We start from the raw sequence: 24,914 nt of genomic DNA on the forward strand, positions 1-24,914 counted from the left end.
TCTCTTGACTGAGGGGAATGTTTTGATTTGTTCTGCGTTCCGTCCATCAATTGTGTGTCTTTTGCTTTCTCGCCCTAAGTGCAAGTGCACCAGGTATGCCTGGACTTTAGTCCTGTGCTCACTGTGCCGTTGGATTCAATCTGGCCTGGCTGATAAGGGGTGAAACCCTGAAACCAGTCCCAGGATGCTTGTTTCCAGTCCGGGTAAGACCTGGCTTGCCAGTTTAGGCTGGGCTGTTCCCATGAGGCATGGGGTCAAGACTGATTTGCATATGGTTGGGTCTAAACTGGGGTGGCATGGTGAGCAAAAGAATGATGGATGTGACCCAGATTACTTGAGTGGGGGTGAATGTTTGATTTGTTCTGCATTCCTTCCATCAATTGTCTTGCTTTATCACCCTAAGTGTGCCGGATATGCCCAGACGTGGGTCCCATACTCACTGTGCCACTGGATTCAAGCTAGCCTGCCTGTTAAGGGGGGGAAAACCCGAAACCGGTCTCGGGATGCTTGTTTCTGGTCCCAGGATGCTTGTTTCCGGTCCAGAGAGGACCTAGCTTGGGAGTTCGGGCTGGACTGTTCCCACGAGGCACAGGGTAAAGACTGATTTGCATATGGCAGGGTCTAATCTGGGGTGGGAGGGGGAGCAAAAGAATGATGGATTTAACCCAGATCTCTTGAGGGGGAGGGAGGGGGGGGGGGGGGGGTTGTTCTGCATTCCGTCCATCGATTATCTCTTTTGTGTTCTTGGATTTATAGCACTAGGTTTTACTGTGACCCGAACAAGTTTTATACCTTCAATCATTCCGATAGCTTTCCCTGTAAAGTCCCATACTTCTGGGTTCACGGTCTCTTTTAAATCTGGAGGTAAACCTTCAACTGTTATCACTGGGTACAATGCTCCAGCTTTTTCATGTCTGGCCTTTTAAATTTAACATCTTAATCACAGGTTTGAAACTAGACACCCTCCAGTGTACTGTAAATAGTTCAATTTAACTTGCACAGCAGGCTTCTCTCTAACAAGTTTACAGGACTAGACTCGCTCAACGAATTGATGGTTTACCACAAATGAACCTATTTTAACATGGACTTTGTGAAACAGTTTATCTGTTTATTAGCAAGACGTACAACTTGGAACTTCTTTCCTGAATGGGTTAGGTATGGGACTTCAGCTTTTCTAGTTGTGGAACGAGTAGCTCGGGTGACACTTGGTTGCTAGTACCTTTTTCCTTCTACAAATGGTCCATTCTTGTCTACCTCCAAGACTGCACCAAGTATGCAGTCTTCCCTCCTCATGCACAGTCATTGGGAATTGTCATAGCTGACACTGTTGTGATCTAGCACAGGGACCTGTTGAAATGTGTTCTGGTTCTGATTTTGAAATATAACTGGGTTTGCTCCCAGCATCTGATTCCCATTACGTCTAAAGGTTCCCATGTTCTGTGGAACCATTGGGGCTTGGGGAACCTGCATCATTGGAACCGGTCTCTGCATTGACACTTGAATTAGCTGAGCGTACCCATTCTACACTGGAGTTCTCCTTGCATTTGACCATTTACGCTCATTCTGTCTAGATTCAGCCTACCCTTCCTCTTCCAATGCCCAATTTTATTACAAAAGCAACAAGGGGTCGTTCTCTTCAGCCTCGCAACATCTACACCAGAATTTGGATCAATCGGAACACCTCTGCCTCTACCCTGTGTAACGCCAATTCCTCCTTGAACACCTTGAGTCTGCAAACCAACACCTTTCATTCCACACTAATTTCCTGCAAACAATTTGATTTTTAAACTTTTCTGAGCCAACCTCGTCTGGGCAAGCACCGCTTGTTCATCACTACAATTTTCTGCAGACCTTAGAATCTCACCTAGAGGTTTTGTCTGTCAGCAAATCGCACTCTGCTGTATGTGCATACTGATCTCTGATCTTAACTCAAGAACAAACTGCAACATACACATATCACTGTTGTCCGGGTGTTCCTGTCCACTGTGTTGTTGAAACACTCACTCATAATAATCATGCACTGATTCCTTTGGCTCTTGTGAGGTTATTTTTATATTTACCCAATCAATATCTTTTGGAGGAAGTTTGCCTTTCAGAAATGTAATCACCTCATCGTTTTATTCATTACCACAGGAGCTGTTACATTGGAGCGGGCATCTGCACATGGCCATTGTACAGTCATGTTATACTCTGCCCACAAATCATTTGACACTACAAAAGCAAAAAACACATGCAAATCAGTCCACAGTACTTTTGAAATCTTTGCAAATCTGTCAACTTGTGCATACCACTGTACAGGCTTCTCTCTGTTTTGGAAAAATATTTGTAAAGGCTACACCATCGCCTCTGCTCCATGATACATGAATAGTAGTAGTAGAAAAGCGTTGCAGAAATCAAATAATCATAAAAGCACATACAAAATAAATACATTAATATACACAGTTTTAAAAATCTAATTTTTTCACAGAAGTATCAGGTTTTTAAGAATCGTACTCCATCACATTATTGATTTCCTGCATTTTACCACACTTTTCAAAGCATTTATCAAACACCATATGACTAATTCATTATTTAAAAGTTGCAATGCTAAAAACGCCGGTCGGCATCTTTTAAAATAGACTTTCTCTAAAATCGTAATAGCCATTTTTAGGTCTCGCGCCTAGCGTTGCAGTGCGCAGCAGTGCTCGTGCAGCGCGAGACGTCTTGTAAGGGGGTTCTGGAAGCTGACCACACGCTTGTGCGTGTGGTTTTGTTTTTGTCAGCTGTTATTGGCTTTAGCGTGCATCTTTGTGAAAAAGGCGGCACGCCATTGGTGAAAGGCGTTAATTTCCCAGCTTCTTTAGAAATGTAACCGCCCGTTTCCCGGCGGTGTCTGTTACGCACAGCAGACATGTGTTTCTAATTCGTGCGTTCTCTTTGCTGCTGCGCTCCCTCACCCCCACTCCTTCACTGCTGCTGGCCCAGAGTCTGCTGACGTCCTTGCCGTGCCGCCCTGGGATTGGTCCCAGACTCGAGGGCTTCCCCATGCTCGTTCCAGGACGCGGAGATGCACCTGAGCCCGGGGAGTGTCCCGAAGACTAAATCGCCCGGACTGCTGAGCCCCCGCCGCATTGCACTAAGGTAACCGGAGCTGCATTTTTTCGAATATTGCACTTGCCTTGAGTTGGCAGCCACGTAGAAACAATTGTATGTTTGAGATCTTCTGCTGGGAGACAGGAGGTAAGGTCAGCGTTTAGGAGCTCCCATGCCTATAGTTTGAGAGCTCTGCTGCCCGTACAAACAATGATGTGGGAGCCCTGCTTCCGTTGAGAGCCGCTGCTGCATCGGGTTCACTCGCTGGCATTGCTGCCGAGCTCAGGTCACCTGAGCGGGGTGAAGTGTGTCAGCGCTAGATGATTCAAGCTGTGCCTGGAGCCGCGCGTGCACAGCCCTCCTGGTGTTTCGGAGCCCACACCATTCCCAGTGCAGCAGACCTTATTCTTCGAGCTAAAAATATCATCTCTGGGCTCCGACGCGCTCTAGCTTCACGATAAATGAGTTGGACGCAGAATATGGAACAAGGGCTGAAGAATACAAAGCTCTGCAGAAACAATGCAACAAGGTCACCTCCGCAACCCCACCCCACCTCCTCACTCTCCATGCGCCGATCTCACCCTCTCTCTCCGTGTGTTCATTTCACCTGCCTTCTGCTCCCCGTTCCCACTTTTTTCAGTCTCCTGATCTCATTCAGTCTGCAAGTCCTGATCTCACCCGCTATCCACCCGCTGAGCCTCCCCTGCCCTTCACTCTCTCATTAAGCAACCTCAAGCCTCTCATTTGGTCGACTCTGTCCACCCCCACGCATCTCACCTACTCTCCATCCACAACCTCACCCACTGCCCCATCTCCACCGCATGATCTGGCATTCCCCCACCTTCCCATATACCTAACTAGCGCATCCTCGAAGCCTCACACCTATCACCACGCACGCCGCCCTCTCTCGCTGTCCCTCCACACACTGTTTCATGACCTCACCCATCATTCCCTCATCCATTCCTTGAGTTCACCTCACAGACCCTCGATCTTTGAGATCACCTACCCTGTTCACCAGGCAGGTACACCATTCCAAAGTGTGCTCCACGTTGCCCCACTCTCCATCCCTAATCTAACCCCTCTCTCCATGGGACATATTTCTGAGCTTACGCATTCCCCACTATCCATCATGGAGCTCAAGCTCCCTCCTCACATTCTGCTCTCATGCCCTACATCCTAGAGAACACTTGTCGGCTCACACACTCCGTTTCTCAGCCCCCACCCTCCACAACTGTCAATCCCTCTTCTCCTACCCCTCCTTCCTTCTTGAGCTCCTGCTCACCCTTCATGCGTGCATCACCTAGAGGTCGCTTATTCGGCCACATATTCCACCACCAGGGCTCTCACAACTTCTGTCTTCTCACATTACTAAATGTTTCAGTTATTGGCGTTACATTATCAGCAATGCTAATAGCTCAAACTTTTACTAATGCGAGATCTATTGCATTGCAAATGCTTGTTTCCTTTGCAAATTATAAAATTTACAGAAATACAGTGAATTTTAGTCTGCTTTGAGATCGCGACAAGTGCATAATTGCATCTCTCGCATCTATTAGCTTATTTTTGGGAAACTAGTAATGCGCTGGGAAGATATCTAGTCTAAATCTTGCTAACAGTAGTCTTTCATATTGGCTAGGTACAAGTCTGAGATAAGGTTGGATATTATAAGTTGTCATTATCATCTGGTGGTGTACTACAGTGGGCTTAACTAGTTCTTTAGATAATCAATGTGAATCTAGTAGTGCCATACAATTTCTTTTCAGCTCTTTTCTAGATATCACTCTCATAGTACTTGGTTCGTTATGAAGATTGGGATAACCCAAGTCATTCAGAAAATCCCGAACACATCTTAAAAATTTCAAATTCATCACATCTGTCATTCCCATGACATCCTTAACCTCCTGGTTTACATGGGTTTCCTAGTTTGTCCACAGCCTGTGCCAAAGCATGATTGGTTCTGTTTTAATTAAATCTGTTAAAAATGGGACACCGAATTCTGCATGGCAGGCATATGATGTACTTCTAGGAAGGGCCAGTAAGTATCTGAAAAACTGTTTTTCTATCAACTGGAGGGGTTGAACATTAGTGTACTCATAATCCTGAACCGTACATGGCTGTAGATATACATTTGGCCCTATAAATTTGTAATAATATTTGCGGGGGCCTTGTGCCTAATTTTTTTGAGAAATTGAATAGTCTTCTCGTTTGCACCGCCTGGACCCAGGTGGATTTATGATCAAATATGCCTAGATAGCTAAAGGTGTTAAAGTTTATTCTGTGGTTGTCTATCAAGATCTCTCTACATTCTTTACTTCCTATACCACATCTCATAATAAACGTTTTTGAGGTGTTTACCCTTAAGCCCAGGTCATGCATGAATGCTATATAGCCATCCAGTAATCTTTGTAATCCCACTTGAGTACAACACATTAGGACGGCATTGTCTGCGTACATTAATGATGGGATAGCTCGGCCATTAATTGCTAGAAAATCTTGTCCTGTTTGGATCGATGCTTTTTCTAAGCCATTTGTGTAGAGATTAAAAAGAAAGGGGGCCAGCACACATCCTTGCCTGACCCCCTTTTTTTATTGGAAAGAATCTTGTACATTCTCCATTATTAACAAAATGTACTCTAGACTTGGCATTCTGGTAAGCATTCTGGTAAGTATGTTTCAGAAAGTATATGATGGTCTTGTTCACCCCCAATTCGTGAATGACCCCCTACAGCCTCATGTATCACACAGTCGAAGGCTGCGGTTAGGTCTACGGAAGCTAAAAAAAAAAAACTTCCGTTTTTTAGGTTAACATACTTTCCAATTAAAATACTCTGAGGCTTTGTTCAACGGTTCCCAAACCTTTACGGAAACTGTACTGGAGAGCTGACAGAATTTGTTTTTCCTCATCCCAGTCCTATAATCTCTCTGGTATGATGCGCCCTACAATTTTCGCTGCGGAATCCAAAAAGGATATCGGTCGTTAACATATCGGGTCTTGTCTATTTCGCGTTTTGAAAATTGGGACTAAAATGGATTGTCTATTTCTCAATGTACTTAGAGGAGCAGCTAGCCCTTATTATTTGAGTCAATATTGAGCCCCATAGGTCTACATTTGCCTTGTATAGATCTACAGGAATCCCATCAGGGACGGGAGCCTTACCCCCCTTACTTGCCAATATTGCCCTATTAAACTATTCTATGGTAATTTGAAGATTATTTGTGGGTTCGCGGTTGGAAATTATTTTTATCGCCTCCCTCGTCTGAAGCTTGTCAGATTTGTAGAGTCTTGGTTACCAAAGAATGTGGTAAAATGTTCTTCCCACTGATCTTCCGTTATGGCTATTTCTATGTCGTATATGCCTTCCTTTCCTCACTTAGTATAACAGGGTTCCTGGGATTATTGTGGGTCTCTTTTCAGTATGAAATATGCTTTGGTACATTTTGTGTCAAACCAACTTTTGGCTTTTCTAGCAGGATTATTAGTTTTCCATAGTGTTTCTTGTGATCTCTTGAAAAGATGCCAGTACTATTTCATGCGTTGTATTTCCAGTTAAAATGGCTTCTATTGATGAGATACTTTATACCACTACTTTTTGCGTTACTGCTAGTGGGTCTACCAACTGCCATTTTAGGACATAGCCGTTTTACCTATTCATTTTTAGGTCTCGCCTGACCCAGCGCATGCGCTCGTATGGCGAGACTTATTGAGAGGGCTCCAAAAAGTGCTACCAGGCCAGCCTAGAGCTACAGTGCATGTGCGCGGGCGCCGCGCTTGACCGCTATTACTTTCACTTTCGCGGCCGCTTGGCATAGCCAGTAGGTCTCGCTTTTGGGACCTTATAAGTATTTAGTTATGCAACTGTTGCATGGCTAAACACTTGTAACGTCCCAAAGGCGAGACCTATTGTTCGGGGGGGATAGACAATTTTATGGTCCTGGTTAATTTTGGTAGTCCACAAATTCAACAATATACTCAACTGGAAGTGATCACTCAATGTGGTATCGTGTTACAAAATGGTTCGTCATTGATGCTATATTCGAGAAAAGTAAGATATAATCTATTATGGTAGAGCACCCTCTCCCGTTAAATGTACTTTTAAAGGACACCAGGTTATTACTTATTTCGTTAGCATAACCTAAATCAAGCTCATATACCATTTGATTTAGAGCATTCCCGTATTGTGTATGTATAAAATGTTTCACGTTCAGTCTTCATTTATGATACCACAAACATTAGTACCAGTTTTTGGGCATAGTGCAATGACATACATATCCCCTCTATCTGCTCTTGACAGTCTTTCGATAACATTTGATAAGTTTACAAGAATTCCAACTATCTTATCCGGGGGTGCATTGTTATAGAAATTTATCAGTATCACTCTTTGCCTGCTTGCCAGACACATCTCCATCAGTTGGTAGTTTACATCCTCGTATTTCAGTATATTTTTCCCAATAGCTAAACCCCCCTTTGCCCTCCCATGATTTTCTCTGACTGCGGGCGTGTGATATGTGCGATATCCACTCAAATGTATGGGCTCCTTTAACAATGTTTCTTGCAGACATATAATTTGGAACCCTTCTACAAATTCACACCATTCTGGGTTATCTATCTTAGTTTGTAAGCCTGCTGCACTCCAAAAAGTCACTTTTAACAGCTTATTATCATCATTGTGTGTCCCTTCTGGAATATTTACCTCTATCACAGGGTTGATGGAAATGATCTTAAGATTGGTTGCAGGGCTAACCTCTACCATTTTTATCAGAGGTGGAGCCTGTGGACGTTTTGTAGTGGTGTATTACTTGCAAGTCAATCTTGCTCTTCCAGGCTATACAAACTTTCAAACCTGTTTGCTGTATGGATATTATAATTAAGGTTTCTTTTTATCGGGTAAGCCCAGTTTGTTTTCCCGTTCATTCGGTGGTTTGTAAAAATACCCTAATGGGACGACATTTAAACTTGTGGGGGGGGGGGGGGCTAATTAAAGAGCTCCCAAGACGTTCCAGAATTATATGTACTAAGTATGTGGAGGCAAAAGTTAAAACTACAAAATCCCCTACTAAATCTTTTTGGGATTTCCCCACCCAGGCTGTTCTTCTAACCATTTTAAACTCTGAGAACAGCACTCTATTCAGGCCCGTCCTAGTATTTAACCAGTGTAGGGATTTATTTCTCAGGGTGTCCACCTGGTTTCCCTCTCAAGAGAAAAGCCAAGGCTTCTCCTTCATCTAGGGAACTTGACGGTGGTTTATTTGCTTCAATTGCCTCAAATTGTTTTTTTCTTCTCGTGCTTCTTTGCCCATTTACTCTCTAACTTCTCAATCACTCCACAAATGATTTACTGATTCTGTAATGTGTAGTCTCATTCCAGAAGAGCTTATTCTCGATAGCTTGATCATCCAGTATTTCTGCAATGGGACACTTTTTGAAAGGTAGACTTCATGTTTTCGAACTAATTCAGTCATGAGTAGCTGCTGCACGCCTAGTAATGTCTTTGTTCAAATAGATCAGTTATTTTTCTTGGTACTGATTCACATGCTTAAAATCTAAACCACCTCTGATTATTTCTTTTAGCCCTATTTTAACCTTGGGGCTTTTAACGGTCTTTCCTTTTCGGTCTCTTGTGGAGTGAGAACATGATTTTCTACATTTCCTACCTTTTTATTCTCTGCCGTTTAAACCATGGGAAAATCCTATCATCAAATACGTTAGTCTTACCCTTGTTATTGGTTCTGTAAAGATAAATGTTCTCCCTTCTCCCAAAGATTGAATCGTTTGCAGTGATGACCAGGCAGCAATTGGTGAAATCTGTGAAGTCAGGATTAACCCCATCGTAGGTGCTCCTCCAACGGTTCTTTGAACTACTTTATCTGAAATAATATTAATCAGAGCAGTTGTCCCAATCCCCAGTGCTGTGCTATATAACCTTAGCAACAGGTGGTTCTTCAGTTATGATAGAAGCAGTAACATCTGGTGGTATCGTTGCAGAGACATTCTCGACTCAAACAGGCACAATATTAGATATAACAGGTTGCACTATATGCTGTGTTATCTTTAATCTTTTGATCTGAATCCTAGTTGGATCAACAGGGGCTGTAGCCACTATTGCATTAGAAGTGAAAGTGCCCTCTGTATTTGTTACAGGGACCACATAAGGTAGTGGGCGCGCAGCTAACCATGCTTCCAAATTTTCAGCCCCCTAATCACTCACTTTCGGTATCCGATTTCTTTTTTATCTTCATTCCCCTGTACTTTATTCTTTTTCTACTTCTCAGTATTAATGGCTAGATACTGTCTAGTCCCCTTGACTATGGCTTTTCTGTACCTCTGTTGTGCCTCGTCCCATCTAGCAACTGCATATTTTGGCACAGCTTTTTTAGTTCTATTCTGGTATTTGTCTTTCACGTGCTGTTTCTCCCAGACATTTAATTTTTCTTTCTGTATGGGTCTAGGTGGTGCCTTCGTCTAGTATAGATTTTCTGTCTTTTTCAATGATTCTCAATTCAAATGTGCTGTATCTTGGAAAACTCAAAGGACACTCCTTTTCAGTGATCTCGCACCATTGACGAAGCCACATATGTATGTATGCAACCCCATATTCGTTGATATATAATGTGCTGGTGTACACTTAGGAGTCACCTCTTCACCTTCCCGTACTATAATTGTTACATCCTCTCACAAAACCCTTAAGAGACTTAAACATTTTTATTTTTAATTGTTCCGCAGAAGTCGGATATTTAATTTCTCTAGCCCTGTTTTAGCTTTAATGCATTAAGAATCGTTAATCTCAATGCGGCACTTGCACCATTGAACTATTCTAGCTCGACAATACACTAACCGACCAATCCCAATATATGGTGTATGATCTCACTCCTCATTGTAATTCACCCTCCTTTCCAATTCTCTCGTAAACACAATTACAACTCTGAGTGTAAAAGCATCTGCATCTACTACTCTGAGGAAAGTTCAACAATCCAAAAATGTAGGTTATGACACCCCCTGACTTTTCCATACAAAGATTTTTCATACCCACTAATAATCTCTACCAGCCGGAAATCACCTAATCAATGTAGCTTTACTTTTGCTTAGTCAGGTTTCACTATTTTCAATCAATATTAGTACAATTACAACAATTTTGTTAGAATCCGGATTTAAATTGTGCACTCTACAGTACCTCACTACCTAAATCACAAATCTTTAGCAGACAGAACCATAAATCAACTCTTATTTATTTGCCGGGATTTTACACTACTTAGGATCTGATAACCTCTTAAACTTCTTTATGGTAAGCACATGAACCTCACCGATTCATTCAAACAACTTTTTCAATCCTGAACAATAATCCAGTGTGACGCATAACCCTATTGATGCTCATACCTTCAATACAGCAACTGCCTTTGAAACCGCACCTCGTCAATCTTCAAATTTGGACCTTGGGCCTTTGGCTATGGGACTCGGGCATTACTGTAACTTCGGGTAATTATTTACAGCTCCTCTGCCCATAACGTAAACCAAAAATCTGCTGCCAATTTGATGAAGCGAAAATTAAGCCTAAATTTAAATCTTGGTTTTTGATCATCAGAGCTGATCCCTGCTGTCTGTGTCGATGGACTTTTGACATTGAGTGAGATTAATCGGGAGCTGTACATCACATGAAATTTTAAACACAATTGATTTATTTTTAGTCAATGAGTTTGAGTTAAAGGGTTTTAGTTTTTACATTTCTAATAAGTCCTCTTTATTCAAAGTCACGTCAATTTGTATCCATCTCAATCATCAAATGTGGACAGAAATAGATGATCAATATTAGTCAAATCATAATAAAATGCTTTAAGCTCGTTTCATAAAGGAAAGAATCCAGATTCTAGGAATGGGGGGGGGAGAAAGGTGTCAGTCAGAACCCACAAACCGTTCTAATTCTAAAGAACAAGAGTACAAGCATAAAGCTGAAGCATTTAATTCAACTCACCAAATCAATCAAAGCAGAACTTCCCACAAAGAGATTTGAGTAACTCAGTCTCAGAACATTGTGGAATAAGGGTAAAAGTCCGTAATGACAAGTGGGGTGGTGGTAGCCTACTCTAGGAACACACTATTATAGACAATAAAATATTGTTGCAATCTTCATGTAGCTTCTTTTCTTTCGACTAATCGGCTTTAGATGCTCTCACAGGAACGTGTTCACTCCGTCTTCTCATGAGAACAGTGTTCTTTAGATCGCAATTTCTCCGTTTGCTACTTAGTTTTCTCATTTCTAAGTCTTATGAGTCATTCTCCCATTCAAGCCTATTTTCCCACGTATAAACTACATTTTTAACCTTGTAATATAGCAAGTTTGTTCATTAACTTACAATGGTCTATGTAGAAGTTGAAACATCTAACACTTTTTGCACAGCAACCATTCTTTGGAAAAAGTCAGTTAAAATGGTCAAGCTGAAGTTTAAATGCTCCATTTACAGTTTCTTGGCTCTTGTTAGCTTTAATGTGGCAGTGTCTCTGCATATTAGGCCTAGCATGTTTAAGTATGATTGCCGTGCTCATTGTCATTTTCTCGATAATTTTAAAATGCTTCCACATACGTCTTACATACCATAGACAAGAAAATAACCAGAGTGAGACAGCACAGACTTGACTTACCAGGAGGGAGCTGCTAGACAGGCCCTCCTAAAGACACGAGTACAGTTGCCACTTAGGATAGCTACATGCTCCCACCACTGTCAGTTTACCACAGGCTGGTTAGAGAGGTCAGTAGCCTCTTTAAAAATGAGGTTCACTGTACAGGCTTCCTCAACCTCCGAGCCTTCCTCTAGTGTCTGAAGACACTCAGTGGACATTCGTGATTGTCATGTTTACTGAGGTATAGATCAAGAAAACCTACAGTATTTTCAGATGACTTGCCCAGGAGATCAACATAAGGCAGGTAAGCATGCTCTCCAGAGCCATGCAGATGACGTCTCGTCCCAACACTGTACAAAAGCGGGCTTTGCTGTGTTTCTGTTTAAAGGCTACACATAAGGGGCTCAACTGATCGAATTGTAACCAGCTGTCCAACACAATACCGGCAGAAGGTCTCAGTTAGACGTACACTTGTAAGGGGCAGAGGTTACACTCCCGGCAAGTCTGCCTCAGCCTTCATTCTTCCGAGGTGGATCAATTGAATACCATTGATTGGGTAGTAGTTATATCTGTTAACCGAGCGTAGAAATGGATCAAATTTAATACGGAGGGCTATTTGAAAAGTATAATTTTTTTCCAATGTGCCAGATGAATTTGTCTTTGTGTTCTTGGGACTTATAAGAATCTTGTAGTGTGTACATCAGGCGGGTCATGTGTCTTTGGAAAACTAGCACCTTTTTGTGATATTGTAGTTGCATGATAGTTTCACATTATAATAGTGGGGGCTCGGATGTCAAACCTCCTTTCCGGGTGTTGGTCCTTGCCAGCAGTCATCCCCTACTGCCAAAGACCTGCTTTTTAAAATGTATATCACCTGTCCACCTCCTTCCCCTTCCGGTACCCCCCTCACTAGTGCCCTCTCTCCCTTTCGTTTTCACTCTTCCAGCCTCTCTTCCCCCGTTCTCCCTGTGCCCCCATTTCTCTCTCCCTGTGCCCCCATTTCTCTCTCCCTGTGCCCACTTTCTCTCTCTCTCCCTGTACCCCCTTACACACCATCCCATTTTCCCGTGACCCATAGCTTTGGCTGCAGGTGAGTTGGCACAACTCCTGTGAGAAGTGTCTCTAGATTAGGTGGCACGTGCCCCTGCTGGGTCCATGGTCAGGCGTTTGTCTGTTACACAGAAAACCACGTCTCCGTTAAACTGCAGTTTGACAGAATTTTTGGTTATTGTGTTTATTTACTGTACCAAATGAATCATGGTGGAACCGGTAATCTTATGCCAGAGCATCCCAGGAATCCAAAACGTAAAACTGAAAACACATTTTGGAGAAAAATCATGCGATGTTGCAGAAATCGCTTCATCTCTTTGTGGTGTTTAATGTAGGTTCATTTACAAACCCCAGCCATCATATAAGGTCTCTGGAATGCCTTAGACCTGGCAGAGTCTCTTGATGCCCATGAGCAACAGTAAAGAGCATGTTCACCGCTGAAGAGTGACCACTTCACCATTCATCCCTTTGTGCCTGCAAACAGAGCTGAATACTTCACCTTTCACCACTTTGCATCTGCAAACAGAGCTGACCACTTCATCAGCTGAACAACATTTGCACAAGTGTCGCTGACACCCCGTACTACCGTTTTTTTTTTAGTTTTTTTTTTTATTGCATATGATGCCCCAATCACTTCAAGTACATTTGTTGTGATCGGTAGTCCCTGTCCCCTGCTATACATTCCATCGTAAATTTTTAGATCCTGTTTTTTGTATTTTTATTCATCCATTCACACTCCTTTACGTTAAAATAGCCATAGCTTTACTGTACAGTTGCTAGAATAGCTTATAATATGGTATAGTGTGGAATTTTTAAATCACTCCACTGCAAACAAAAACATTGATACAAAGCACTGCCATTTACAATGCCAGTACCTCCAACTGCAACAAATGCGAGACCTATTGCATTGCAAATGCTTTTTTTTTTTTTATAGCTTCTGGTCATATTTCAGTCACTTGTCTCCCTCTACCAAGGGATGAGCATACAAAAAGGTATTTAATCCAGTGTTTTGCCTTTGCGATCGTCCATTTGATTTACCAAGCACTTTACAATTGTTATCCTTCAATCTGAATTTGAGATTGCCTGCAGACCCATGAACAGTTTACGTTTGGTTCCATTTATACCCTTGAAATCAAATATTTTGCATTTTTAGCTATCTTCTGATAACTTGGTTTACATTTTTATAAACTGACAAACGGAATTCCTCAATTGGCTGAATGATCTATAACCATGACCTCTAGAATTATGCGATTGTGTACAGGCATTTTCACATAGTTATAGATTTTGCCACATAATTCATCATCTGCCACATAATCTGCAGATTTTAACAAAAAAACATTTCTAACACTAACGGTTCAAAAGTTAGTAAAAACGCAGTGACATGTTGCTACACAGTGGAAGGCCCCTTGCAAAGCTGGATTGGTCACCTTTCTGTTGCTTATTGCTATATTTGGGAATGAAACTGGTACCAGTGAGGTGCAACCAATGCCCAGGCAGTTACCAAGTTTAAAAATAACGAAATTATGAAGTATTACTATTAAATGTGCTGCATAATTTAATCAACTGAAACGCATAATTTGTCTCTCTCCTACTGCATAATTCCATTAGCCTGGTCTATGGCTGTTAATACTTTTCTCAGCAAAACAATTGTTATCAAAGCATGGCACTTACCTGTTCCCTAAAAGTGAGTAGTGGAAGGCTACAAATCAGGCAGTCAAAAAGATTATAAAGGGGCTATGCTCCAGGGGAGGAGCAACACCTTTAAAAGAAAAAAAGCCATCAATCAATGGTAAGTATTAGAAGTTTTAGGTGGGCTCTATGCTCTTTTACAACCAGACGGTTTATGATGTCTGACAGGTGAGATTTAAACTCAGAACTTATTTACCATAAAAGATAAAAAGTGGAACAGGTACACAAGCATTCAGACTTCTAACAAAACCAATACGTTTCCTGTAAATAGCATCTAGCTGCCCAGAACATCTCTTTAGTTTTCTTTCTCTTGTAAAAGTTGAAAAGATTTGCTTGCGATCACTTTCCGTCATCAGTGGGCTTATAATCCTTTGCCCGAATTCAAATAGAAGCGGGCGTCAAAAGTAAGTATTCAATGATTCAGTTCTCATTCAGTCTGGGCACACGTGGTTTTTGCACGACACCTTTTATCACTCATTCAGTCCCATAGTTGGGAAACTTCAAAAGACGCAGTCCAGCATTATTTTACTTTTCCCTGCTCCCTTCTTTCTGTAACCTACACATAGGTTTCTGAGAAGCTCTTTTGCTCTTTAGTTAACATTTTAAAATACTGCTTTTATTGGCATAATCCAATCAATCAGTCTTTTAGCATGGGTCTAAAGTGTGGATGTTTTTATTTTATTTAGGACATCACCTGGACCTGCCGGTGCTGCCCCTGTCACAGCTGCAGGAGGAACACGACGATTGCAGCAGACTCAAGCACAGGTCGATGAGGTAATATACGTCTGAGCCAAACTAGATTTCTTAATATCCATTTTATGCTTTAAATTGAATTTTGTTTTTTGAATTATCATGCAACCACAAAATGTGTTAAGATTACATTTGAGTCTGTTATGATCCTCCTACATCACACATTGTTAGACTTCTAAATGCCTGTTTTGTTTATTACTAAGCAACAGGTTATGATACTTTTACCCTGTAAAAACATTGTTGTGGTTGCCTACTGGTGGAAAACTGTCTGCCTGCTGTATGCATGTTTGTCTGGTCATTTGTTCAGTGCCAACTGTCTAGCCACATTGTGCTGTACAGTGGCAAGACACATTTTAGTACGGGAATAAGGGGGTTCTGGGAGGACAGAGCAGTGATGGAGCTTGTGAAAGAGTGAGAAATCAGCCTATCTGAGGAGTCCACCCGCATATCTGTGGTGGTTTTCCTTGAAAAGGTGAGTTTTTAGTTTGTCCCTGAATTTTGACATCTCATACGTCCAAGCCTAAGCTATCAGAGCAGTGTAGCCTTCTGTGTGGTTCTTCAGAGTGGTTTTTTAGATGTAGAAGGGTTTTGACATTGCAGACTTAAGATGTCTGGGTCGATTTAATTGGTTCTTGATGTATGTTCCTGAAGAAGTGGAAGGTAACTTCCTCAGTTTTCTACTGCCCTTAATTTGGGGAGAGTGGCACGTGTGATGGTAAAGTGTGCATGGTGAGATGTGTGAAGTCCAGGATCGTTCTGCATGTCAGTAGGAAAGGAATCTGTCTCTTTATGCTATGTCTTGAGATCCATCATTTAAGTCAGCACTTTCTGGAAGGCCATCCAAGGCTTAGTACTTGCTTGTGAACTCTCCTAGTGATCTAAAATAGTTAAGTACCACTAGAGCATAAATCACTTAACTAACCAGTTATCGGAGAAGGAGGGAACAAAATTTACAAACTATCGACAACACAAAATCCTTTTCCCCCTGGAAGTTCTGGTTCAGTAGGAATATCACTGCACTGTATCACATGGCAAGGACAGACACAAATATACTACAAAGGCAAAGTCACTGCGAAGGACACGTGATGCTAAACGCTACCACGAATAGAACATAAATTCTTACTCCCAAAACCGGGAAAGCTGGGTTATGGAACTAAAAGGATGAGTTTCTCTTGTTTATGTTCTGTTCACTCAATTTTTAGTTATTAATAAAGCCTTCAACTCAGATTTTAAGGTATGCATCATCAACTGGCCAGGTATCTCAATATAATCCTGTTGGGATGGGCTCAACCTAAAAAGATTGAGCGCTCTTGATATTCTTAAAGGGGGGGGGGGGGGGGCTTCAAGGCTAACACTTGCTATTGTAAGTAGTCTAAATTGTCTAGGAGAAAAACCTCCAAATGGTTCTCTTGGTGTCCTCGGACAAGGTTTAAAATCAAGAAGTGTGTGGAATAGGTATTGAGTGTCCTACCATTCTGAATGAATGAACAAAATAACATTTCTAAAGCGCACAGTCACCCAACGGTGTCCCGATGCTAAAACTCAATTGTAATCGAAGAGGTCCATAGTAAGAGAAAGATAGTTGTTGTACGAAAAGTCTTCAGCGGTTATTGGTAGTGATGGTCCCATAAAGCAGAAGGGTCTACCACCCAATCTGGTAAGTTTTATTTTAGGTTTAACTGCTATGCATTTATCAGCAGAAACCAGGCATCTCCTGGGAGTATATTTTCTAATTTTACCACACAGATAACTTGAACCCAGTCATAATCCACTTTATGGGTGAAACTTAGCGTCTTGATAACCTTTTCTTTCCATCACTGGAAGCCAGTTAAGTCTTTTCAAGTGAGTAGATACAGAGATGTCTTGTCAGACCTAGGATCAATCTTACAATTGCATTTTTAATGATCTGGCACCTCTGCAACAGATAGACGTAGGCCCTGTTGAACAACTTTGACATTGTTCAATATGAAAACAATCAGGGCATGGACTACGTCCTTCCTAGAAGTATTTTATGTAATATGCACAGAATTGCAAATCAGGTGGAGACTACCTTGTGGATCTGTGCAGTCCAAGATAGCTGATTGTCCAAAAAAGATCTCCAGGTTTCTGACATATGTTACTGGAGTTGGAGGTTCCCCCAGCTGTTCATGCTGGAGATCAAGCTGGTGTCTGCTTTCTGAACAGCAAAACATTGTTTTTCACCAAGAAGTTTGAGACCGCCTTGCTGCATCCAGTCAGCAAATTAGATTATAATGTGCACGGAACCTATTCCGGGATAGATTAGCTGTCTGGAAAGTTGACACCACAATTTGCGTCTTATTGCCTTACAAAAATAGCAAGTTCGTTACACTGATTGCGAATCCTGCTGAACATTGTTTTTTTGTTTCAGCTTCACGATTAGTCAACTTGTGTACAATTGAAAAGTGCTCCTGAGCAGGAATTTTGTGTTAACAGCTTGGCTAAAAAAACTCTACTTTCGCTGATGAAATATATGCATTATACTTATGCATGGCCTTTTTATAGTAATTTTGATCTTCATCCTTGTGATCTTGCCTCCATTTACATTCAGGTTTCGTGTGGTTTTTTTTTTCTGTCTCTGAAAACAATACAGTCAATGGCCTTGTTCTGGTATGCTTAATTTCTAGTTGTGATTGTATTAAGGGCATTCAACTCGATTCTCATATTAGTTGATTGTGTTGATATCCCCCAGCACTAGGTTGTTCATGGTCGTCTAAAGGCAAACCAAATGTTTTCCAGAGGACTAGTTTGTATGAGCTTTTTCTTATTAGTGCTTTAGTTTTAGTATGGTTTTTGGTGGGTACAGAAACTTAATCAGAGAAGCTATTGTAGCACAATCTGATCATGTCATAGTTAGAGAGGAACTAGCCTTAATTAGGGTCTGATTAACCGAGGTAGGGTCTGAAATATGACCTGCAATATGACTGAGTGCTTTTACAAGCTGTTCAAAGCCTAATGCTGCAAGTCCAGATATTTTGGAAGTTTGTTTCACCGATAGTGTCAGTTTGAAAATGTAGCTCTCGCAGTAAAGTGATGTTTAAAAAGCAAACTAAAGTGTGAGATAAAATCTTCTACAACATACTGAAATGGGATCTTGGACCTGGTGGCTGATAAATCGGGGCTCCAGAAAGACCGGTGTAATCATGAGTTTTAATAGAAAATTAATCCTTCCAATAGTGTGGTATCCTCATTTGAAACTGTGCATGAGTATTTTTGTGAGTAATAGGCACTCCTCCTCCTTCCTTGTCTGCCCTATCTTTCTTAATGATATAATATGTTGGCGCAATGCTGCCCCAATATTTGGTTCACACAAGTCAGTCCTGTTTTGTTAAGAAGCAATATGTCGAAAGTTGGAGTCAATTAATTTGAATATCTCGAATTAGTTTTTAAGCATAGGCCTAGTATTAAGTAGATAAACTTTAATCTCTTTACCTAGGTGCTTAATTCCAATCTCAGTATTAGACTAGCAACTGAATATCGATTAGCTACGAAATCCCAAGCGGCCCATTTAAAATGAGGCAATAGGTTGCATCTATGGCGAACACAGTAGATATTTATCCTTCCCTACTGAGTATATTTTCTCAGGTTCCTGCTATTATAGCTAATGCATGGATTCAAATCAGATGAAAAAGGTACAGCATTTTGGTCACTGGGCATGGTCTAGGCGCAGAAGGGCTTACCTTTGGTGCACCTAAATGTGGTTTGCAGGTCATAGTCTAGTCTTCCACCACGCACAGGGCAATCCAATAGGGTGGTGATGCCAGGGAGCTCAGGGGGACTATTTAAAGAGTGTAGAGCTCAGGAACCTGATGAACCTTTGATGCTCTGTAATTTTCACACCTCCAAAAGCAACAAGTACATGCCTCTCAGGATCTGAATTCTTCTGACGTATTGATAATAAACCTGCTCTTACCATCAAAGTGTCATTCTGTGTACAGGCTACATGTTTCATTCTAACAAGTTGCCACAGTGGTCAAGAGGCTTTTGTCAGGACTGCATCTTGGTGCATCACACCTAGTATTGGAAATTCAAGTAAGATGGAAACGCATAATAAGACAAAAGTAAGAAAACACATTACTTTATTCTCTTGTTCAGGCCCTTTCCCCATGATTAGGAGCAAGAGTCCCCTTAAGCAAAGGGTGGGATATTGTTAAGCTTTTTTCGACATTGGGAGTTTATTGCCTAAAAATGTCTATCCCCAGCTCCTCGCTTATCACATGAATTCTTCTGCTCAAGAGGAAGAATTCTACAGCGTGTGGACTATATATAGATCCTTTTAGCCCAAGCAGAATACCAAATACTGAACTGTTATGAGATGATGTTGGAAAAAAGATATTTAAGAGTAAAATACCCAACATAATTAGCTGCTTAAACCCTAGTGCCTGATGACAAACTTCACTAGTCCACCTATTTAACACCCATTAGCTCTCAAAGTTAATTTTAATATAAATTATCTAATTCCTGAAAACAGAAGTTATGTCCTCTAGTGCATACTGGGTGAGTCTAGAAGTCGTGAATGGCCGTTGTGAGAAGTTGGCCTGGCATATGCTGTCCACTAGTTATAGGGGACACCTTGCACCAGTCCAATTTGACTCTTATGGTGATAGTTAAAAGACAACCTTTAAAGAAAGCTACCCTAGTGGTCTTGGAGTGTTAAGCTTATTGTTTTACCATAGATAACCTCTTGAATAACCAAATGAAAGAGTAGTCCACACAGGTGTATATATATAAAATATATGTATTTATTCTAAGAATAATCCCACTTGTCTCTTTATGAAACTGGAGGTAAAGATACAATTCAAACAAGCATTGATAGTTACAATAAATAGCACTGGAATCATAGGGCCCCGGGGGGGGGGGACCAAACCATATATTAGTGGTATAAGAACCACGACAATTCTACAGACAGTGCCTAGGGCACTTAGGGTCGCTGGCCCCATAAGAAATCACCCAAGGTAGTGAGGGAAGGGGCCCACGGGAGACGCGTGCAGTGGTATAAACTACTGTCAGGATCTCTATTAAACCCTATGGAGAATGTTGCGGTTGGAAATTGCAAGAATTAAAACACTTCTAGCAGGAGTTCAAGTTCAGCAGCTTAGAGTTAAGCTCTTGGAGGGCCCACACCCACGAAAGTACCGAGGTACCACTGTTACCTGCCCCAGGGAAGCCAGGTGCATAGGTTGTTTTCGATGTCTGGTCGCGATCTTGTTTTCAATGGAAAAAGGTGAACTGCTGCTGGCGAGAAGCGTCGTAGATGTCGTGCAGATTGAAGATGTAGATCTTAAAGGTAAGGACCTGAAAGCAGAGGGAACAGTCTGGGTCACGGCACAGTGACCAGGGGGCTCAGGAGAAGGAGCCCTTCAATGTTGGGTGCTTCCAGGTGGAAGATGGGTAGCTTGGATCGTCAGCCACGGGGTCCAGGAGGCTTCAATGAAGCCCAGCTTCTGGAAGGCGACTGTCCCACGAAGGATGAGGGTCGCTGCGGTGTGTCCGGATTGGATCCACTAAGCCTTGGAAACCGCAACCCACGCAAGAATCACAAAACAGCTACTGGTGCAGACCCACAAGGTCTGAGCAAGGTCTCCAGCGAGGAGACTGCAGGGCAGGCCTGGAGCAACCAGGGGAGCCCTTTAAAGTGAAGATTGACCTCCGCTAGGGCCCACCAGTCGAGAGACGGGACCGCGGGAGGCAGCAATTTGGTGTGCGTAAAGATGCGGTCGCGGGAGCCGGCAAGGGCGTCTATCTTTGGCACAGATGATGCTGAGAGGTTGGGTCAATAATGGGCCAAAGCACAACTTCCCCACTGGTCGGGGGCGTGTGCTATGCAAGAGGTGGCCGGTGTCCTGGGGTATTGGGGATCTCAGCACCCACGGGGTCCACGGTGCTGAGCTTTGCTGTGCACACTCACTGGCCTCTGGGATGCCTGGAAACCCACCTCAAGGTAGGCAGAAGTCTTCGTTGTCCGTAGGAGCAGCGGAGTTTCAACCGGGTCACTTGCAGTGATTCAGGTGCCTGCCAAGCAGGGGGTAACACCTTTACCCCAAGGGAGATTTCTTCATTCAGCTGTACGGCAGCAAGTCGAAGGTTAAAGTCTGTGAAGTCCAAGAATAATCGGAGGCTCTGGGGACCCTGTATTCACCTTTATCCAAGGATTAGGGGAGTGTCTAGATCAGAGCCCACAATGAGAGTTCAGGCAGGACAGGGTGGCTACACCCTCTCCCCTTTGTGTAGTTTCCCGCCTGGGCAGGGGAAAGGATTCCCCTGAACCGGTTTGAGGCGGTGTATGCAGAAGAAGGCACTGGAGAAGCCTACATGCAAGTCTGAAAGACATCCTATGGTGCACCCACCCAGTTCCAATCCACAGTCTGTCTGGGGAGGTGGGAGCGCCTCCCTGCAAGAAGATCCCTATTGTTCAGCTGCCGTGGCTGGAGTTCTGCCCAGCAACGGGCGCCAGTCGTGTGGGTGGCGGTTAGCATCCATTTTGTACTTCGCGTGCACTTTTAAATTGGTATCTAAAATCTGCCGCTTTTACCATATCACCCCCGTAGCAGGGGGGAATCATGCCCTCACTCCCATGGTTGGATCGGGGGTATGATTCTTACATGTTGGACACTAAACACGACATGGTTCTGTGCAGCCACTCAAGTTATTGCGATTACTTATAATGCGGTTAAGAGTATATGGTATGGCTGCACTACAAACAACCCAGCAATAGTTTTACGAAGGTTGCAGAGGAGCCCTTCTCAGGTAGGGGTTCCCCCTCACACATCTCAGCACCCTGCCTTGTAGGATTAGCAAGGCCTGCCTTAGGGGTGACCTATGAGGATATATGTGTTGTATGGAGTGGGATACAGGATACCTATATCCCTGTAAGGGGTGCAAGCACCACCTTACCCAGACTACAGTAGCGGCCTGGTGGTGTCAGATTGTATGGCTGTCCCAGGGGTGGCACAATAAGTGCTGCAGCCCCTGGTAGGCCTCTGAGGGACCCATGCCCTGGGTACCTAGGGTACCATCTACAAGGGGCTGATGGGGTGTCCTCAGTATCCAATTGGGATGTACCTAGGGTACTCACATCAGTTTAGAGAGGAAGCAGATGGGCTGGGGTCCTGGATAGCAGGGCCATAGCCTGGCTAGAGTCAGAAAACAGTCAAAACATCAGCAAAAAGTTGGGGGCAACTATGCAGTCGATGCCACTCTCCTACAGCCGGCTTACCCAGGTGCATACAGTCCTGCAAAGAAATCAAAAGGGAGAGTAGGTGTGACAATGTAGCCTATGACAGTGCCATTTTTAGAGATTTACGCATCATTCTAGGAGTCATCTGTATTTGGTCAAGCACCCTATGGTTGAGAACGTAGACTATAGCTTTTGAATTGGCGCTGCAACTTCAGAATATGCCCCCCCCCCCCCAAGTTTTAGGCATCAGAGAAGCACAGCGTTTGAGATTTGTCTTCTAAAGAATGTATTTAATTAATCTCGTATAGAGCTGGCCAAGACCAGGTACATAGGCGTTTTATATAAAATCTAAGCTCATAAGGTGTAAGTCCAGAAAGTAGAATCTTTAGTCAAAACGTTGAAGATGGCAACAAGATTTATTATTTTAGTGGTTGCTTGAACAGTACATTTCCAGAGTGGCAGGCATTGAATTGATTTTCCCAGAGCAGCAGGAAAAATACTTTCAGATGTGACCATAATTAATTGCTTGCTTTGATGCTCTTTAATTTTCACACCTCCAAAAGCAACAAGTACATGCGTCTCAGGATCTGAATTCTTCTGACATATCGACAAGCTCCACAAAGAGTAGTGGGCAGTTGTGTAATGCCTTATGTACAGGGATGCACAATTCGAATTGAATTCTCGCTGGGAAGGGCAGTCTGCGAGTGTCACATAGGATAGCTGTAATATGATCATACTTTTGCCATGAAATAGACTGCCAACTGAGTGTACTGCTGCTTCGAATGGGTTTTAGTGGGAAAAATGGAACACCTATCAAATTTGTCTTTACGTTATTTCTGAAAATGTCCAGAACATTGAGCACCATTTTGAGATATTCAGCTTTGAGATGTTGATTCTTCTCCCTCACCCCAAATTTCGTTTAAATGAAACTATCTTCTCATGGTGTATGAGTGGGAGTTTTTCATCCAGATTATCAGGCGAGAGGTATTTTTCCAGAATTAAAATGCCATGGATGATTGAAATTTGTTGATATATTTGTGAATGGTCACTGTATTAGTGCGGGTGCAGATTTACACCAGATTATTTCAGAATACTGCCTCCATGTGAATGTTGGACCTGAACTAGAGCATTGCTAATTTTTGCCGCATATGTGTTTTATTTTAACCATGATTATTATTCATGAAGAACGAAGGAAAAACATTTCAAGACAGTGCAACAAAAGTCCATGTGGTATTCCAGAATTAAGATAAGATTGCCATGATCATTTGTTTTAAAGGATGCAGACAAGTATATGAATAGGATTAGTCATTTGTCACACCTATCAAGAATCTGATGACCATCCTTTAAAACATTTAAGGTTGCCAGTCCAATGCCCAATACTGCCATGAAAACAGATTGGGGGCAGACTAGTATGCCTGTTCTCCAAATTAAGCCACTAGTTAGGTAAGGGCGCCAGTTTGGCAGCCAGTGATAGTAAACACTAATTTCCCGGCCAGGGAGCCGGTCTATCCAAGAAAAGTGCTTGCACTGCTTTTGAAACTGACTGAAGGGGTTTTAGACCTTTAACCCCTTCGGTGCTCATGACGGAACGGTTCCGTCATGAGCCACGGTTGAGCTGTGCTCATGACGGAACCGTTCCGTCATGACCACGCCCGCGCAAGATTCCGTCAGCACAGCGGCGGAATCTGCGCAGCATGGAAGGGGTTAACTTATTAGTACTGGCATGAGTGCATGAATTGCTTTCCACACCTGCCAATGTCCGCTTGTTCTTGCATTGATGCAAATTAGCAGCTGAGTAGGATTGTGCCTCCAAGGTTGTCAAACACTAACCACAGCAAAAGCCTCCATGGGAAGTGGTGGCAAAAGCAGTGGTAACTCAGCAGAAAAAGCTGGAATGGGGTCATCCCGCCAGGGACCTCTGTTGGTGTGGAATGATGTAGAAATGAACCTCGGGATTATAAAACCTGTGCAACGCAATGGCTGTCTTCGTTTCGGCAGCCAGTGGAACTCCTGGCCTTATGCATGCTAATTTTCCCCTAAGAAAAGCTGCATATGTAGGTTAAGATAGTGGAACACTAGAATCGAGTACGGGACAGCCAAACCAGCCCATCCTAGTCGCAAGTCACACTAATAAGGAAAGGTAGTAACCTACTTGGAAAATAATACATATATATTGAATGAAAAAAAAGGTTAAAAAAAGTTTTTGGGCTTAAATGGTTTAAATCGCTGAAATTCACTAGTTATGGATCATGGTGAAAACTAACTCTGGCCACCACCCTTGCACTGCATATGGCTTCACACGCGACATACCTGCTTGTTACAAAGTATTTTGTTATATATGGGATAAAGTACCCCTACCATACATTATAAGTATTTTGGAAGTCACTGAGGAGTTGTGACCATATAGAGGAACGAGGCCAAAGTCAGTTCCTTTATAAGGACATGAAACTTTTCTTTATGGATATAATTATAGAAATAGGTTATTAAATACTTATAGGTGGCAACTCATTGTAAAAGGTATGCAGATAAATGAACGTGTATCCTACT

At 42.5% G+C, this 24,914-nt stretch overlaps 1 protein-coding gene across 1 annotated transcript in view; it reads left to right on the top strand.

Moving 5' to 3' along the window:
• Positions 1–24,914, top strand: part of VAMP3 (vesicle associated membrane protein 3) — a 289,917-nt gene that overhangs the window by 62,788 nt on the left and 202,215 nt on the right. The window contains exon 2 of the mRNA XM_085604501.1: positions 15,109–15,196. Within this exon, the coding sequence (XP_085460627.1) occupies positions 15,109–15,196 (88 nt within the window). The remainder of the gene's footprint in view (positions 1–15,108; positions 15,197–24,914) is intronic.

Source organism: Triturus cristatus, chromosome 1_2, assembly GCF_964204655.1.
Source record: "Triturus cristatus chromosome 1_2, aTriCri1.1, whole genome shotgun sequence".
In the NCBI taxonomy this organism is placed as follows: domain Eukaryota; kingdom Metazoa; phylum Chordata; class Amphibia; order Caudata; family Salamandridae; genus Triturus; species Triturus cristatus.